At 39.9% G+C, this 19,941-nt stretch overlaps 1 protein-coding gene across 4 annotated transcripts in view; it reads left to right on the forward strand.

The window, feature by feature from the left end:
* Window positions 1-19,941, forward strand: part of SSUH2 (ssu-2 homolog) — a 153,541-nt gene that overhangs the window by 106,716 nt on the left and 26,884 nt on the right. For all 4 annotated transcript variants that reach the window (XM_036739762.1, XM_036739765.1, XM_036739763.1 and 1 more), the window contains 5 exons: window positions 11,326-11,424; window positions 12,081-12,162; window positions 14,430-14,559; window positions 15,680-15,740; window positions 18,730-18,854. In XM_036739762.1, the coding sequence (XP_036595657.1) occupies window positions 11,331-11,424; window positions 12,081-12,162; window positions 14,430-14,559; window positions 15,680-15,740; window positions 18,730-18,854 (492 nt within the window). In that variant the 5' untranslated portion in view covers window positions 11,326-11,330. The remainder of the gene's footprint in view (window positions 1-11,325; window positions 11,425-12,080; window positions 12,163-14,429; window positions 14,560-15,679; window positions 15,741-18,729; window positions 18,855-19,941) is intronic.

A 19,941-nucleotide genomic window follows, 5' to 3' on the forward strand; every position in this document is an offset into this window, starting at 1 on the left:
GAAGTAAGTTTTGGAAGGCTGTGTGCCAGGAATCCTTATTTTAATCAAAAGTATGTCTTGTTCTAAGAAGCTGTTAATTTTAGAAACTGGCAGCAATTTTCATCTATCGCCTCTCTGGAAGATCTCTTGTCCAAAGTAGCTCATGATATATGACTCGGATGACCCTATCTTGTCATGAATAGGACAGAAATAGAATCCAATCTGAAGGCTATTTAATTCATGCATGAGAAAGGGAAAAAGTATTCTAGGATGGTGAACCAAATGTCTCATCAAAAAAATCTGGAGTCAGGATTTGATTTGAGATTTGTAATGTCAGCATGTTTTGGTGAGTAAAGAATTGGCTTGGGTATCAGGGAACCCAAGTTCTAGTCTTCACTCTTATAGGACCAAAGATCTAGAACAAGAAAAAATCCAAAAGGCCACTGGAGTCCAATTCCCTCATTTTACAGTTGAGGAAACTGAGGCTCAGAGAGGTGATGCAACTTGATCCATGTCACACAGGTAGTACGTGACAAGATAATGGCCAGATTTTGTATAGCGCTCTATGGAAGTTATCTGCTTTGATCCTAACCCTGACTCTAACCCTATACAGACCTGTGAGGTAGGTGCCACTACTATAGCCATTTCATAGATGGGGAAACTGAGGCAGATGGAAGTTAAGTGACTTGGCCAGGGGATACTCAGCCAGTAAGTGCCTGAGGCAGGTCAAGTCTTCCCCACTCCAAGTCCAGCATTCTATCCACTGTGCCACCTCTGATTCCCCAAGGCTCCAAGGTTAGCTTTCTGTCCATTGCACCACACGGCTCTGCTGTTCTACAACCAGGGCCAGCTCAGTATGTAGTTATTGTATAATCTTCAAGGAGGCACTTTATCTTTTCAGACCCCGTTTCCTCATTTGTACAATGAAGTAGTTAAACTAAATGATGCCTAAAATTTCTTAGTTCCATAGATTTAGAGCTTAGAGGTCACCACTCAGTCCAGGCCCCTCATTTTGTAAATCAGAAAACAGAGGCCTGAGAGGTTAAATGACTTATCCAAAGTTTCTTCCAGCTCTAAAATTCTGATTCTCTGAGGTCATTGCCCTTAAAAATCTTAAATAAGGGCTTTATATTTCAGGTTAAGGGTGGCACAGTGGATAGAGCTCTGTCTTCTGGAGTCCAAAACTGGCCTCACACACTTACTATCTGTGTGACCCTGGGCAAGTCACGTAACCCAGTTTGCCTCAGTTTTCTCATCTGTAAAATGACCTGGAAAAGGAAATAGCAAACCACACCAGTATTTCTGCCAAGAAAACCCAACATGGGGTCACAAAGAGTCAGATGTGACTGAAATGACTAAACAACAAAATTTCAGGTTTAAGGTAGGATATAAGGTATGTGGTACTTCATATAGTGTATAAAGTACATAGGATCTCAGCTCTTGAACTAGAAGGAATCTCAGGGGCTATCTAGACAATCTCCTTCATTTTACATGTGAGAGATCAGATGACTTAAGCAATATCACACAGAGAATAAGTGAAGCCATTCTGTCTGACCCAAGAAAAAGATGACTAACAGTCAACTATGGAATTGCTGTAAAATGTTAGAACTAAAGTTTACCTTAAAGGCTAACTTTGTTGCATGAGACTTTTTGGCATGTAGTTATGTTTGGGGGCTGTGATTTTGCTTGATGTTTTTTGAATAATAAAAATAATAGCTAACTTTTTATAACAGTTTTTATGTGCCTGGTACTGTGTTAAGCACTTTACAGTTATCTCTTTTTAAAAAAATATTTATTTTATTTTTAATTTATGGAATAAAACAAGCATTTCAGTAACAGTATAATAAACTGCACATGAATCTGCAAATCTATTATGTACAACTTGCCATTCCTTTTAAATATATAATAAAGTTATCATGTAAATTTCTTTTTTTCCCTTTTTTCTTCCCTCCTCTCCCCCCTCCCAGGGATGGCTACCAGCTACCATTAGACACAAATATGTATATACATACATGCATATATATATATATAATCATTCTAAACATTTTTAAACTAAAATTAGTTATCTCTTTTGATATTGATGACTATGTTATGAAGGAACATGCTGTTATTGTATCCTACTGAAATTTACAGTATAACTTTATTTCCATCTTGACTTTGTATCCCTGTAATCTTGCACAGTATCTTGCACATAGTAGGTGCTCACTAAATGCTTGTTGAATTGAATGCATGTTGATTAAACATGAGTACTTTAAAATACTAATAGAAAATAAGTTGACAGTTTTCACAGTTTCCTGGAATTCCTTCTCCTTTTCCAATTTCCTTTTTTATTACTATTATAAATAATAATCAAGAGAATGTCCCATTGGGCATTAGGATGAATTTACCAATAATGTAGAAAGACAATGGCTCTGTACCATTGTTATGCTAACTGTGACAAACAGTGGGATACACTTGGGAGTCAAAAGACTTGGATTCACTTACCACTTGTGTGACCCAGAGAAGTCACTTCTCCTTTCTGTATCTTGAGTTCTTCATCTGTAAGAGGTAGTATGACTAAATGGCTTTTAAGGTCCCTTCCAGCTCTAAATCTGTGATGCTGTGAATACCTGGATCATTGATGATTCCTTAGAGGGAAAGTAGAAAGTATTTCTTTCTTCTGAATTCCAAGAACTAATCATTGTGAACTAAAACAATGTTGGGACCATGGATAGGGTTTTATTTAAAAAAAAAATGAAGTCTGCTCTCAGATTTGTGATCCTCTAAAAATGTCACTAGAAGGTGACCCTAATTGGAGGCCATGAGGAAATGTAACGTCTCACTGATTTTTCTTGGTTTATACTGTTAAGGCAAATGTGTTTTATAATTCTTTGTATTACGAGTTGGCAAATATAGTCCATCTTGAGAATTTCTTCTAAGTTAGTTAAAAAGCCTAGTGGACATATAAAACTTGGAGTTTGTGGAAAGCTTTGTATACAGTCTCTCATCTGAACCTCACATCAGCCCTGTCAGATGGGTACTATAGATATTACTGTTCTCATTAGAAAGGCCTAGATAAATAGATCGAGGAATCATCTGCATAGAGATGATAATTGAAGCCATAGGGACTGCTAAGGTCACTAAATGATCTCCCTAAGTGATAGGAAAAAAAAGAGAAAAGGTCCAGGTTATTAAAGTTAGTGAGAATGACATGAATTACCTACATACACACATATAAACACATATACACACATATATACATATATACACATGCACACATACATACATATAATGCACACATATCTACATCTATATCTATGTCTATGTCTATGTCTATGTCTATGTCTATGTCTATGTCTATGTCTATGTCTATGTCTACGTCTCTGTCTCTGTCTCTCTCTCTCTATATAGCTGAAGAGGCTATAAAGAAGTGGCCAGGCTGGTGCAAGGAGAATCAAGAGGGAGCAGTCACAAAACTAGAGAATAAATAAGTGAATGGGTGAATGGAGTAATGAATGATTGAAAATGCATTATTAAGAGTTTACTATCCACAGAGCATTATGCCAAGTACTAGGGATACCCACAGCAAAGTAGAGAATGTTCCTGCTCCCAAGGGGCTCATATTCAAATGGGAGAAGAGGTCTCAGCTGTAGACATAGCTACCAGGTCACTTATGTCCATAGGAGCTGCTTGCTTAGATGTTCACTTGGGGCACTGGGAAGAGAATATACCCTGGAGGAGAAGGTAGTTAACAGTGTCAAATGCTGCAAAAAAGTTAAGAAGGATAAGAATCAAGAAAAGGCCATTTGATTTGTCAATTAAGAGATTATTGGTCCCTTTGGAGAGAGCACCTCCAGGTGAATGAGGTCAGAAGCCAGATTCCAAAAGGTCTGGAAGAGAGTGAGATGAGAGGGGGTAGAGGCACTAGATATAGATGGCTTAAAAAAATCCATTTTCTGAGAAGAGAAGGAGGAACGTAGCATGGTAGCTGGTGGGCATGGTGGAAGCTAGTGAAGTTTTTTTTTAAGGAAGAGGATGCTTTGGTGTATTTGTTGGCAGCAGGAACTAGTAGGTAGAGAGAGAGTAAAGATTAAAGAGAGCTGGGATTGTGGCAAGGCAATTTGTGGAGAAGAAAAAGAAAAGACAGTTCAGTTTGTTTCAGCAAATAACTTTCATTTGGTATTTTGCTTTGCTTCAAACCTGCTTTTACCTTCCCATAAAATGAGATAGCAGTCTCAGTTTTTATAGCATTTGAATATCAAGAGTGGGTGGCTTTTAATAGTTACTTTTATTGATACAGCATTTTTAGATTTTTTTGGGAGGTGGTGGAATTATCGGACCTATGATTTCCTTGGGATATGGAATTCCCTGTTAGAGATATCTTTCTACCTTTTTAGATTAGTACAGAAGAGTCAGAAGAACATAAGAAACTTTCTCTACCAATAAGTCAATTAGCATTTATTAAGTGTCAATTATATGTCAGGCGCTGGGCTAATGTTGATCAGCAAGGTAGAGCTACAATTGATTGCCATAGAGAGCTTTCTGGGCACTGAGAGATTAAGTGCCTTGTCCAGAGTCATGTAGCCTATGAACATCAGGGGCAGACTTGAACCCACATTTAACACTGAGAACAGCTTTATCCATCATACTATGCTACTCCATGTATGTTAAGATTCCTCCCAACAGCCCTGAGGTGTAAGTTGTGTGAGTATGATTATTACCATGTTGCAGCTGAAGAAATTGACTTACGCATGACTCAATAGCTAATCAATTGCAGAACTGAACTTTGAATCCAGGGCTTCTGACCCCAAGACCAGCACTAGTCACACCATGTTATTTTGCTGTTTTTACATGGTATGAGTATGAGCTGAGGCATTGGTCAAACAATTTCCAATTAAGACTTTGCCATTGTTTTAGCAATGCTTTGGACTTGAGCTGGGGGCCCTTTATTCAATTGATGTTTCTCCTGTTCATTTAGTAATGGATTAACTCACTTTTCTGGACTCTGGTCTGTCATATACTATATGGACATGATCAATCACAATCATGTCACTGTTGATGAGGGACATGTGTTTCAGGGACACACAGAAACATGGGAAGGGACCTCAGATCATAGTCTCATTAATATCTGCCTGGGAATCTAGTTTTTTGACATCCTTAACATAAAACTGTCTAACTTTTGTGAGGAGATTTTTAGTGACAGTGAACTTCCGAAGGCAGTTCAATACCACTTGGGACAACTCTAATTATTAGGAAGATTTTCCTTACACCTAGCAGATATTTGCTTCTCTGCAACTTCTATCCACTGCTTCTAGGCCAAACAGAATAAATCAAATGCTTCTTCTACATGACACAGCTTCAACTACTTAAAGACAGCTCTTAGGTACCTCTTACGTCTTGTCTTTTTCAGGCAAAATATCACTGTTTTTTTTAACTTATCCTCACATAGTGTGGTCTCAAACCCTCTCCATCTCCTCTAACTTGCCAGTGCCTTCCCTAAAACCTGGTCTTATAAATTGAAAACAATAGTCCCACTGTGGTTGAACATGGTCATTGTATAATGGGAACATCACCTCCTGTGTTCTGGGCACTCTGACTTAATATGCAGCCCTAATATCGAATTGGTTTTCCTTCCTTCCTTCCTTCCTTCCTTCCTTCCTTCCTTCCTTCCTTCCTTCCTTCCTGCCTGCCTTCCTGCCTTCCTGCCTTCCTGCCTTCCTCCTCTTTCTTTCTTTCTTTCTCTTTCTTTCTCTTCCTTCCTTCCTTCCTTCCTTCCTTCCTTCCTTCCTTCCTTCCTTCCTTCCTTCCTTCCTTCATTCCTTCTTCCTTCCGTCCTACTTCCTTCTTTCCTTTACTTCTTTCTTTCTTTCTTCTTTCTTTATTTCTTTCTTTCTTCTTTCTTTCTTTCTTTTTCTTTATTTCTTTCTTTCTTTATTTCTTCCTTTCCCTTCCCTTCCTTCCCTTCACTTCCCTCCCCTTCCCTTCCCTTCCCTTCCATTAACTTCCCTTCCCCTTCCCTTTCCCTTCCCTAATTCCCTCCCTCCTATTCCATTCCATTTCCCTTCCCTTCCCTTCCCGTTCCTTTCCGTTTCCTTCTTGCCTTTCCTTTCTTTCCTTTCCTTTCCTTTCCCTCCTTTCCTTCTTCCTTTCCTTTCCTTTCCTTTCCTTTCCTTTCCTTTCCTTTCCTTTCCTTTCCTTTCCTTTCCTTTCCTTTCCTTTCCTTTCCTTTCCTTCCCTTCTCTTCCTCACCACACTGGGAACATATCAAGCTTGATGGCTACTAAAACCTCTAGATATTTTTAAAGACAAATTGCTACCTAACCGCTACTACCCCTTCTTGTACCTGGGAAATTGATATTTTGAACCCATATAGAAGTTTACATTCATCTCTGTTAAATTTCATCTTTTTGGTTAAAGTAATATTTGTTTCTCATCCAATTATATAAAATGAGATAACATGTAAAGGGCTTTGCAAACCTTAAAATGCTATATAACTGCTAGCTATTATTATTGTTATTATAATAATAATTACTATTATTTTAATATTCAGCCCATAGTTTTAGTCTGCTATCAGACAGGAGAGACATTAGTGTGTTCCAGGACGTGGACTCCTTCCCTACCGTAGTACTGCTTAAAAATAAGACACAAGAAACAAATACTGATAGAACTGGAAGATGTGATTACTCTTTGTCTCTGATCCTTGAACCATCATGAGCAATGGGAAAGATAATGCAGGTCTGAAGGACACAGATTGTCCTGATTTTCAAAAAAGGAAAATTATAAATGGATCAATGAATTTGACCAACTCCTGGAAAAAACTATAACATATCATTAAAGTACTATTTAGTAAATATCTGGAAAAAGAAGCAGGATTCCCAGGGAGCCAACATGGTTTCATCACGACCAAGTCATATCAGACTGATCTAATTTCTGCTTTTTTGACAGGATTGCTTGATTGGACCACCAGGAGAATACTATAATTATTAATTACCTAGATTTTGGATAGAGTGCCAGGCCTGGAGTCAGGAAGACCTGAGTTCAAATTTGACCTCAGACATTTACTAGCTATGTGACCCTGGGCAAATAATTTCAATCTCGTTGCTTCAGTTCCCTCATCTGTAAAATGAGCTGGAGAAAGAATGGCAAACCAATCCAGTATATTTGCCAAGAAAACTCCAAATGGGGTCACAAAGAGTCAGATGTGACTGAAATGACTGAAAACACCTAGATTTTAGTAAGGTTTGCCAAGCCATTATCTTGGACAAGTTATGCAGATGTGGTTAAGATGGTAGAAAAGAAAAATGAATTATGAAATGGTTGAATACCAGGCCCCAAAGACTAGTCATAAATGTTTTGTGGTCAAGTTGGAAGGAGATTTCCAGTAGAGTACTCCAGGGTTCTGTGCTTTGTTTGCCCTGTTCTGGGTAACATTTCTATCAATGACCTGGATAAAAGCAAAGATGGCAGGTTTATCCCATTTTCAAAACTGCAAAAGGTAGCTAGCATTTGAATAATAGGATCAGGTTGGAATGCTGTGCTGAATATTAAACAGTGAAATTTCTTAGTGGTTGAGTTTAAAAAAAAAAAACAAATGCACAAGCCCAAGGTGAAGGAAGCACGACTAGAAAGTAGTTTGTGTGCAAAAGGTGTGTGTTGTCTAGCGGGCTGAACTCTCAGCATGAGTCAACAGTGTAGCCTGACCCTTGAAAAACAGCAATGCATCCTGGGCTGCATTAAGAGAGGTCTAGTGGTTTGCTCACAGAAGGTAAAATAAACCTTGTTTGAACTGATTTGGCTTGAATGGTACGCTGGGCTAGGGAAGTTATAATCCTACTTTATTCTGTCCTGGCCTCTCCATAGTTGGAGTATTGTAGTCAGATCTGGGTGTCATATTTTAAAAGAGGCTGTGATATACTGGAAGGATAATCACTATGGCAAAGTGCCTACAGACCATCCTACATATGAGGATCAGTTGAAAGAAATAGAGATATTTGCCTTGGAGAAGAGAAGGTTTAGGGAGGGACCTAAGAGCTGGCTTTCAGGATTTTGAAGAAGGGCTGTTACATGCCAGATGGATTGGACTTCCCCAGAGGACAGAAGCAGGCGCAATGGTTAGACATAGCCAAGACAAAGTTAAGCTTGATGTAAAGAAGAACTTCTGTACAGTACGAAATATCTAAGCCAGGAAGTAGGCTGATCTAGGTAGTACTATGCTTCTTCTTAGGGAGGTCCTTCAGCAAAGGCTAATAGCTAACATTTATACAGCACAGGGCAGCTAGGTGGTGCACTGGTCTCGGAATCAGGAAGACGCCTCTTCCTGAGTTCAAATTCCATCTCAGGCACTTATTAGCAGAGTGACCCTGGCTAAGTCACTTCACCCTGTTTACTTCAGTTTCCCCACCTGTAAAATGAGCTGGAGAAGGAAATGGCAAACTACTCCAGTACCTTTGTCAAGAAAACCCCAAATGGTGCCATGAAGAGTTGGAAACTACTGAACAAGTGACTGTGCCAGGCATGTGCTAAGTGCATTACAATTATTATCTCATCTGATCCTCACAACAGCCCTGGGCGGTAGGCGCTATTATTAGCCCCATTTATAGATAAGGAAGTAACTTGCCTAGATGGTAAGCGTCTGAGGCTGGATTTGAACTTGGTACTTCCTGTCTCAGAGCTCTATCCACTGTGCTGCAGATTAGAAGGCTGCATGTCAGGGATGTGATGATGGGTTTTTTTTTGTTCAGATATGGATTGACCTATATGGCTTCTGAGATCCAATCCATTCCAATAAGCATTTAGGAAGCACCTACTATGTGGGTGGAACTGTGATGGGGCTGGGGATACACAACATAGTTCCAGCCTTCCAGGAACTTGATATTTCTCTCTGAGGATAAAATATGTGAACAGATAGTTAGATGAGTGGTAATTTGAAAGGGGAGAGAGACCACAAACAACTAGAGAGTGGGGAGGAGTCAGGAAGGGCTTCCTGGAGGAGCTAGCACATGAGTTTAGCCTTGAATTAAGCCAGGGTTTCAGAGAAGGAGAGGGGAGGAGGGTATGCAGTCCAGGTAGTGGTTTCAATCCCTGCAAAGGCAGGAAATGGATGCAATGTTTAGTTAGGGCAGATTAGCACTGGGTCTTAGAGTATATGAGAGGGATTACTGGAATACGTAAAAGGCCAAGGACTGGCAGGAGCCAGACTGCAAAGGCTTATAAATGCCAACCAGAGGAGTCTGTGTTTTGTTCTGGAGGCAGAAGGGAGCCAGTGAATGCTCTTAAGGAGAAATGGGGTGACTTGTTCCTTTAAAAGCTGAGATGTTAGGAGGTGCTAGCCAGCCTGGGCCTGCCTCAAAAGTCAAAACTGACAAGTTGCCGGCGTCTAGCTCTGTGACAACTAGCAAATGACTTAATCTCAGAGCTTCAGTTTTTCATTATGCGTCAAACAGAGATAAGCCCTTTCCTGCCTTCGCCACTGGGTAGTTGTGGAGACCTAAGAAGAAAATGAAGGTGAACCTGTACCAAAAAGAATAAGGGGCCACACACAAGGAAAATGTCGTTTTGATTATAATTGTTATAACCCAAAGGCTTTCTGCCTCTGCCCTTCTGTGATCCCAGCAGGATAATTCCCTGGGACAGGGGAGCTGCAGAGCCGACTTTCAATTCACCAGAGGTGGAGGAGGGAAAGACGGGGCTTCAGGGTCCCCACGGAGCAAGTGAACCTCAACACTCCCACAGTGAGAAACTAGTGACGCCTGCATTCTGGTTCTGCCCAGATGGCCTTGTCCCGTTCCATTCAGGAAATGACACATTTCTATTTCTGCTTCAAGTGTCTGATTTTCATAGGTATAATAATGGAGAGATTAATTTAGCCTCCCAAAGAATTGAGAATGCCTTGTGTACAACAAGCTGATGGATTGGTGCCGTGGGCCTCCCACCTCTCATTCTTTTCCCCTTTTCCTGCTGTTTAGAGAAAAACACTGTGGCCAGATGGCATTTTTATGCTCTGCCCCCAATCTCTGACTCTAATGTGCATCTTGATAATGGTACAGAGCCCTTCTGGGAGAAAGGGAAAGGTGAGGGGTCACGGGAGCTAAGAAGGCCCTTTATTTCTCTGTTCCAAAGCAAAGCTTATTGTCTCAGGAAAGGAGGGACTATTTTTAGAACTGCGCACTGAGAAAGCAACAATGCTTCTTTTATTGGAGAAAAACAGCTGCTTCTATTCAACTTGGCTCAAGAAGCATTGATTTAGCTCTTATTGTTTGCAAGGCTCTGTGCTAGGCCCAGGGGATGTAGCTGGATCCACTTCACTCTGAACTTGGTTATCTTCTTACATTCTTTTACAGCCAGCTCGATGCAGTGGAAAGAATATGTGAAAATGATATGTAGAATGCCAAAAAATAGACAGAATGAAGAAAGCAGCCTCAAGAAAAATGAGTATATACTATGACTATAGAGATATAATGCCCCTGGACCCTCCTTATCATGGGCCTCCTCATTAGCTACTCCAGGTCCTAGGCATTTTTATGGGTCAGAATTTTCTGTAGTTTACGAGCCCCCACTATTGTGTTTTTCTTGTGCCTCATAAATCAGATCATATGCAGTTCATAACAAATGCATTTAAATTATGTTGTTGCGTCATTTTTCAGTTGTGTCTGACTCTTCAAGAACCCATTTGGGGTTTTCTTGGCAAAGATACTGGAGTGGTTTGCCATTTCCTCCCCAGCTCATTTTACAGATGAGGAAACTGAGGCAAACACGGTTAAGGGATTTTCCCAGGGTCATATAGCTAGTATACATTATTGTTTAGGTATAAATTGGACTAAATGATATCTCCTGAGGAGAGTAGATAGTATTTAATTAGTACTCTAAGGTTTTCATAACATTTTACAACATCTAATATCTTCTCATTCCATCCTCCCTACAATACTGTGAGGTACTTCCCCATTTTACTGATGAGAAAACCAAGGCTTGGGGAGTTTAAGTGAGTTACTTGGGGGAAACACAATAAGTGTCTGAAACAAGATTCAAACTCATGTCTTCCTGATTTTCCACCCAATGCTACAATACCTAGTTACCTTCCCTTCCAGTCCTGAAATTCTGAGGTTCTGTGATGCAAGAGTAACTTTTCATCCATGTAGTCAGCGTCTGACTCCTTGAGCTGCTCATCTGGGCTAGCCTAGCACTGGTGGTGGGGAACTATTGAGTGAATGTCAGGGACAGGGCTTTGAAGGTCATTTCTACTGCAGTTTCAGGCCATTGGTCCTTCGTGGGTTGGTTTCATACAGATGGGTTAGAGACAATGGGAAATTACAAATGTAGCCATGCAACCTCTCTTTGTCAATTCTTCATGATGGTTGATTCTTTTGGCAGGTATCATGGACCTCAGCTATGAGGCGGAGAGTCCCCTGGCTCCTCCTGTTGAACTTCTAGAACAACTGGCACACTATGACTGGTCTTTTCAAGATGGTGGCAAGTCCAATTTCTTTTATAAACCCATTCCTTTGAAGTGTGTGTATGAAATGAATAGGCTTGAATGAATGATACTGACAGTAGCCAGGAAGGTATTGTTTCAATTCTGCCCCCCTCAGTATCAAATGCACTTGCGCTATTAATTTGGAGTGGCTTATGGATCAATATCTTTGACTTACTGGAGGAACCATAAAAAGAAGCAGAGAAAGAAGTATTTGATGTAGCTCAGAAACCAAGTTATTATATTAGTTTGGGATCCTCGTCTTCCAAGATCTGCTCAGTTGCCTACCAAAGGACCTTAAGTAGGGTTAATGATGCCAAACACAAAAGCCAAGAGACCATAGGGGCAACGACTAGCATCCACCAACTTTGGGGTTTTCTGCTACCACTTGATGGGGTGGGGAGGAGATGGCACAAGGTCTTCTGTTCATGCTCTAAGAGGTGTTCAAGAGTACATAGCATCCTTGTTCAAGGACATACAGTAAGTGCCAGAGTCAGGATTTGAACTCAGACTTTCTGACTCCAAATCTGGCCCTCCGTCTGTTGCATTGGGAGCACAGCCTTTGGGAACAAACCAACTCGAAAGGTGTGAGGGACAAGTAGGCGGTTTTCAATAGAGATGGTGAAGTACTGGTTTCTAAATGTTTTTCATCCAGGCCAACCACAATGCTCCCTACCTTCAACATCCCTGAGGAAACTCAGTGATCAGAGGGGCCGGCCAATATTTCTGCAACACAGGTGAGGTGCTACTTATTTTTCTCACTTTCTGGGACAGGATATTGTCCATAAAACACCATCACAGGGGATCTCAAAGCATTTTGTATTTGCTATAAACCCAAAACTATAGTTTAGGATTCCAGGATCTTAGATCTAGAGAGAAAAGAACCTAAGAAGCCAGCTAGACCGATATTCTCATTTTATAGTTGAGTAAACTGAGGCCCGGTGAATTGAAGTGACGTATCCAAGGTCACACAGGTAATAAGTGTGAGAAATGGAACCTTAACACAGAATCCTCTGATGCTAAAGGAGTTCCAGATCAACAAATTGCTAGGAATACCTCCTTCTTGCCCCCCTCCTCCTGAAGCTTAGATTGCACTGCCTTTTTACTTGAAGTTAGCGCAGTCAGAGAGATAATGAGCTATTGCTGTATTTTGGATTTTCCTCTACTTTTTTTTGTAATTAGAATTGTATGTATGTATGTATGTAATTTGTAATTAGAATTGTATGTTTCAGCCCCATGTGAGTCATCCTGGAATGGTAGAAAGAGAATGTTTTAATAGGAGTCAGGAAGATCTGAATTAAAATTGTGCCTCAGGTATTTAGCTGTGAGGCCATGGGCAAGTCAAACCTCTGTAAGCTTCAGTTTTTACATATGTAAAATGGGGATTATAGTATCTGTACTATGTGTTGCAGTTTTGGAGTGCTAGGAACCCAAAATGCAAAAGTACAGGGCAGGGGTCTGCCTCGAAAGAATTTGACCACTCAAGCCTTCTTTCAGTCCAAGGAGCAAGTTTATTATGACATCTGCTGGGGTGGGTGAGATTCCTAGTAAACAGGCTTAAGTGACTTGCCCAAGGTCACACAGTTAGGAAGTATCTGAGGCCAGATTTGAACTCAGGAAGATGAGTCTTCCTGACTCTGGGGTCAGTGTCTATCCACTGCACCACCTAGCTGCCACTGGGCTTAGTTTATTCATCTGTAAAATAAGGAGGAGTGGTCTGGATGGTCTCTGAGATGTTTTCCATCTCTAGCTATAGGATCCTATGATTCCTTGCGTTCAAACTCTGGCTGTGATATTTGATAACTGTGTGGCCTTGAACAAGTCATTTTCCAGACCTCAATTCTTCTCCTGTAAAACAATGCTACTAGATTAGATGGCTTTTTAGGCCCCTTTTAGTTCTAAAACTATGATTCCTCTACTTTTATTAAACTAATCTATTATTTCTCATTGGTGGGTCCAGAGAAATAATAACTCTTACAATTCTTACAACAATATATTTTAACTAACATTTATTGTTGTGAACAGAGCCCCATGCTATGTGATGGAGGAGATACACAGTTTAGGTTAAACATAGTCCCTGCTTTCATGGAGCTTATTGTCTAGTAGAGGGATGTGGTGCACAAATAACGGTAAGACCTGATGAGCACGTTATATAAGAGTCAAGAGTTAGTATAGTAGAATGGGTAGAGAATTGGGTTTGGGTTCTGCCTGAGACACCTAAGGGTTCTGTGACACTTCCCACATCACTTAACCTCTCAAGGCCCCAGGCAACTCCTTATGACTATAAGTTGTAGAGAAATTTCTGATCTGCTTTGGTACAGGGGGTTTCTCATATCGAAGAAATCACAAGTCCATTCCGAACCTTGAGCTCATTAGAAAGGCTCATTTGTGAGGTTCGAGGGGCCAAAGATTGTTATTAACTGGGGGAAATGGAGAACACTTTCTGGAGGAGACAGCATTTTAGTTGGGCTTTAAGGGATGTGTGGAATTCAACAGACCAAGAGCGGGGCATTCAAGTTGTAGGGGGTTAAGGTATGAAGGTGAGAAACTGCAGGATGTGTTCTGGCATCAGTGAACAGTCTTGTGATCTCCAAAGTCTGAAGCCTTCAGGTTATCTCTGACCTTTCCTTTTTCCTCAGTGCTGACAGCTGATCACTTTTCATCTGTCTGGACTGTTACCATAGTCTTCTGACAGGTCTGTTGAAGGCCATGTATTCTTTTGAGGTCCAGTTGAGGCATCATTTCCTCTCTCCTTCCCTCCCAGGTGAACAAAATCTCTTCCTCCTAAAATTCTTCATAATCCCCTTTTCTGAACCTCTGAATTTTCTTTGTATCATTGTTATTTGTGTAACTTGCTTTCTGATTATCAAGTCCTTGATGATGGGATCTGTACCTTATCTGACTTTCTATCATCAGTGCCTTGCTGCTGGTAAACCCTTAAGAATTCTTTGGAGAATTGGCATTTGGATGCCTGCTGGTTCCATTGAACTATTTCCTCCCATAGTGTACCCGTCATGACAGAGGAGATGGCCCGGAATGCCCTCCTGAGCTTTGTGAATTCCAGGTGTTGTTATAGCAACCGAGCAGCTGGGGAGCTGGTCATTCAGGATCTGAGACAGCACATGCTATACAGAGTAAGTAGGCCTCCTGACCAAGGAGCTCTGAGGGCCTCTCCTGACTGCTGCCGGGAGGGATGAGATCTCAGTACCACTCAGTTCTTGTCAGTAAGCAGAAACGTCCAGCATCCTTCCTGTGCCGGGGGCCACACCTCGGAGTCATGTTAGGGAGACACTGATGATATCATGTAAGGAAAATGGGCATAATCTGGGAGGATGGCATGGATCAGTTTCCAATCCCAATCAATCCAATAAGCATTGGGGTCACTGCAGGGACTAAGTCTGAGAGGCAGCATTGTATAATGGTTAAAGGGTTTGCCTTAGAATCGTGGTTCAAGTCCTACTTCTGACCCATACTGGATGTGTAACCAAGGAAAATCACTAAACCCCCCAATGCCCCACAGCGCAATAGCAAAGAATCAGTGCCCAGGTGTTCCTTCTTGGTGAATCATTCAGGCCCTTATGTGTAGGGCTTTTTAAAGTTTCCTGAGATGACTATAAAAATAAAGAAATGGGACTTCAATGATGTTCCAAGTCATGGCCCTCAGAACAATGATCCCCAGCTTTCCAAACGTGGTATGCTGTTTTATTATATCACCTTCTCCTCCCCTCTAATAGTGGTCTACTGGAATCCACTCATACCAAGAGCTGGTCATTAAATTTTCAGAGTGAACATTTACAACTAAAAAAATTGCAAATGCTACAAACTGGGGCTTGATTTACTGTTTTGATGACTATCCAGATTTAAGAAAATGGTGTGACAAAATGTCAATAAGAAATTAAATTTAAAAGTGTATATTGTGCATTTTTTCAGAGATCCAGTTAAATATTTACCAGTACAAACTGCCTTGAAACATGCTGCATAGAATGGGTTTACCTTCTGAAATTAAAACCTTAAATTTAATTCAGTTTTGAGACTTTGGGGAAGAGAAGTGTTTTATATGACATAAAGTCACTGAAGGCATCCTGGGCTGTTACAAGACTGGGCTTAGAATCACGTTGAGGAGCCATTTGGAGCATCCATATGTGACTTTATGAAACTTCTGGCTAATTCCCAGAGGCACCATCAGGTAGACACTACTTTCCTTGCAAAATGTTTCTTCCTTGTAAAGGTCATGATTGTGAATTTTTTTTGTAGTATCGACTGGAGACCTTTAGTGAATCCAGGTTAAGTGAATGGACGTTTCAACCTTATACTAGTAAGTAGATGTGGAGTATTAATTAAATTATGAACAACCCATCTCCCCCCCACCCAAAAAAAGGTGTGGGAAAGCCAGTTCACACCAGCTAGTGGGAACTGGATGCTTAATTTTCAGTTTGAGCATTTACACTTCAGAAATTGGCATATGCTACGAATTAGGCACAGTGGATAGAACACTGGGTTTGAAATCAGGAAGACTCATCTTCATGTGTTCAAATCTGGCCTCAGACATTTACTAGCTGTGTGACCCTGGGCAAGTCACTTAAACCTGTTTGCTTCAGTTTCCTCATTTGTAAAATGAGCTGGAGAAGGAAATGCCAAACCACTCCAGTATCTTTGCCAAGAAAACCCTAAAATGGGTCACAAAGAGTTGGACACAACTGAAATTGCTAAACAATACAAATTAGGGGCTTTATTTGTTTTGTTGTTTGGACTTCAGAAAATGTTAATGCAGATTAAACTTAAAAATATGTTCTGGGTATATTTTTTTCCCTCTCCAGAGCAGGTTGTTAAACATTTATCAGCAAGCTTACCCAGTAAGGGTGGTACTGCAGAATTAATACTGGACTGGGAATTAAGATACCTGGGTTCTTTTCTGGGTTTGACTGCCTAATGGCAAGAGTTTTAAAGTCTCTCCTATTAAGTGATCATGTCTTGAGATAGTCTTTAAGTTCATTTTAACTCTAATGTGGAATGTTGATTAAACACCTACTATGTGCAAAGGTACTAAGTGTTCTGAATAAAAAGACCAAACTAAACAATCTGTGCTGTCCAGATGCTTATTGTTGTTTCTCTTATTTTTGTTTGTCCCTGTGTTTAGAGGCATGAACAATCAATGTGGAGTAGCAAATACTTGGTGTGGAACCCCAACTTTAGTGCTTACTATTTGTATGACTTTGTCAAAGTCACTCTGAGGCTCAGTTCCTTTTTCTTTAAGATGAGGATAGCAATATTTGCACAGCTTTCCTCACAGGACTGTTATGAGGAACATTCTTTTAAATCCTTAATGTGCTACAGAATTGTGAGTTATTACCATGGAGCAGGACTTACTTAGTTCTTGGAGTAACTTGGTGCAGGATTTAATCACTTTTGAAACCACAGAGTTCTAGGTTTTCCTTGAAGCTGCTCCATCAATAAACTTTGGAAAATAAGTCACAAATCTAGAGTGACAGCCAATTTCTGGTGTACAGAAATCCAATGTAGGAAAATATACATTTATAAAATACAGAAATGAGGGAGTCAGTCGATAAAGATTTTCTTGCCCTTCTGTTGAGGTAGTCTATTAGAACCACAGTTTCAGAATGGGTTTTTGAGGTCTGTCTTTAATTCCTTCCTTTAAAAATTTAATTTATTTTGATGAATAAAACTCTACTTTCTCTCCCTCCTATTTCCACTGGAAAGCAAAAGCAAAAGAAAACCCTTGTTAAAATATTCATAGTCTAGCAAACGATTCCCATTTTAGATATATCCAAACATGTGTTTCTGTATATTTAGTTTATCAACTCTCCATCATGAGGTATGTAGCATTCTTCATCCTTGATCCTCTGTAATGATGGTCAATCATTGCATTAGAGTTCTTAAGTCTTTCTAAGTTTGAATTTATGATTTTATTATTATAACATAAATCGTTCTTCCAGTTTCACTTACTTCATTCTATATCACTTCATACAAGTATTCCTGGCTCTCTGAAAACTCCCTTAGCATTGTTTCTTATGCCATGATAGTACATTATTACATTCGTGTACCATAATTCATTCAGCTATTCCCCAATTTATGGGTCCCCCCCTTAGTTTCCAGTTCTTTTTCACCACAAATAGAGATGCTCTAAATATTTTCTACATATGGGACTTTTTCCTCTTTATTTGAACCATTTGGGATATAGGTTTAATGATGTTATTCTGGGGTCAAAGGGCACAAACAGTTTACTGACTTTAGGGGCAGAGTTCCAAATTTCTTCTCAGAATAACTGGACCAATTCATAGCTCCACCAATCCAGCATCGATGCACCTATTTCCTCTTTGTTCCTCCAACATTGGTCATTTTTCATTTTTGTCAACTCTGCCAAACTAATGAACACGAAGCGAACCTCAAAGCTGCTTTACTTTGCATTGTTCTAATTACAAGTGATAGGAAGCATCATTTCACATACTTGGATTTCTTAACTTGAGAACTACCTGTTTATATCCATCAAGGATTTATAAATCAGGGAATGGCTTTTATTCTAAATATTGGAATCAGTTCCTTTTATAACTTGGAAATCAAACTTTTACTAGAGAAACTTATAACAATCCTCCCTCCCCTGCCCAGTTAACTGTTTGATTCCTTTCTTTCATTTGCCCTACACCATCAATCTACCATGTCCTGCTTACTCTGATGTACAAAATACCTTTTCCTCCATGAGCCTTTCTTGGTCTCTGCTTGTGGAAAACTCACATTCACTAATGCATGAGTTGATAATTAAAGGTTTTTTTTATTTTACTAAGAGTATTTGAATTTACATCCAAATTCTGAAAAGCTCCCAAGACCCACAAGAATTACAGAAACTTAGGTTTTCAGAGATGGAAAGAACCTTAGAGGCTATCTAGTCTGAACCATATTCCTCAAAGTATCTTCATTAAGAAACCACCAAAGAAGTAAATGTGGCAGAACTTCAGGAACTGAGTGGGAGGAGATTTTTTCCCTGCATACCCTCCGCACCCCTCACCCATGGGTGAGTTCCGGGCAACGAGTTTCAAAGCACAGCGTATGTGTTTCATAGTATTGTATCTTTTATTTGCTTAATTGATTTAACTAATGCCCTAGTAAACTTCCTGGAGAAACAGTTAGGTTAAATCTAGCCTTCACTCTAACTATAACTGTAGCCCTCACTTTTAATCTAAACTTCATTCCACTCTGTAAACTGGACTTTAGCCTACAATGAATTCTAAGTTGTGTAATCATAGTCTGCTAGGCTACAGATTCACAGAGATTTCCTTTTTTTGATTTAGATCACTCAGTAGATGGCCCGAAAAAAGGAGCATCTCCCAGGCCTTGGGACATCAAAGTGCACATGCCTCCCATGTTTCAGGAGGAGACTAAGAAGTTTCAAGTACCTCACTCTTCCTTAGTCAAGGTAATGTGACAATAAGCATCAATTGAAAAGCAAGCATTTATCAAATACTTAGCAGGTTTCAGACACAGAGTTAGACTATGGTGGGCACACAAAAACAAAAGAAAACAGTCCCTGCCATCTAGGAGCTTATAGTCTGGGTAGACTAGACAACATGTGCATAAGTATGTATATGCTATATATAGTACATAAACAAACACATATATGTATATATGATAAAAATAGACAAAATAATTTTAGGCAGAAAGCATTAGCAGATGCGATCAAGTAAAATAACATTAGTCTATGAAGCCTTTGAGGGCAGGGAATTTTTTTTTGCCTTTCTTTGTATCTGCAGTGCTTGGATTAGAGCCTGGTGGTGGGGCCATCTCCAATCATCCTAATCTGTATCTTGCCACTGAATCCAGATGGCTCTGGAGAAGAAAGTGAGGCTGGTGATTTTGCACAGCCCTACCTCACTTAAATTCAATTCACTTGCAAGCCATGGCATCATCTTCCTGATGTCGTGGTCCTCTTTGAGAGCAAAGGACAAGCAACAGTGACAGCAACAGCATCAACAGTGCCTGGCACACAGTAGGGACTTAATAAATGTTTATTGACTGAGTGAACAATGGTTTTTCATAAATAATGATTTTCTAATTTCTGAGAGTTTTACCAGGTGTTGAAAATTTTCTCACTATGAGATCTTTTAAGAAGGAAGCTGCATCTCTCCCCACTTCTTCTTCTTTTCATAGATGGGGAACTATTGATTTGGAATGATGGAATATTGGACTTTTTCAATGTATTGGTTTTTCTGAAGTATAGTATTTCCTTTTCAAAATTAGTTTTTGTGGAGGGTGGCACTTTGGGAGGGGGGTGGCAGTATATTAGGAAACATAGGTGATATAACAACAAAAGATATCAATAGAATTTTACTAAAAAAAATTAAGAGCCGGCCACATATTTAGGCTTAGAAGTAATTCCTCATGGATAAACATATCCCAGTTTAACCTCAAATCAAACCCATTATGGGCATAATAGTAGGTGAAGGGTCAGTATTGTCATTAGAAAAAGGTACTTTGCTTTACAGTTGCCCTTTTAAAAAGAAAAA

The sequence above is a fragment of the Trichosurus vulpecula genome, chromosome 9, assembly GCF_011100635.1.
Source record: "Trichosurus vulpecula isolate mTriVul1 chromosome 9, mTriVul1.pri, whole genome shotgun sequence".
NCBI lineage: Eukaryota > Metazoa > Chordata > Mammalia > Diprotodontia > Phalangeridae > Trichosurus > Trichosurus vulpecula.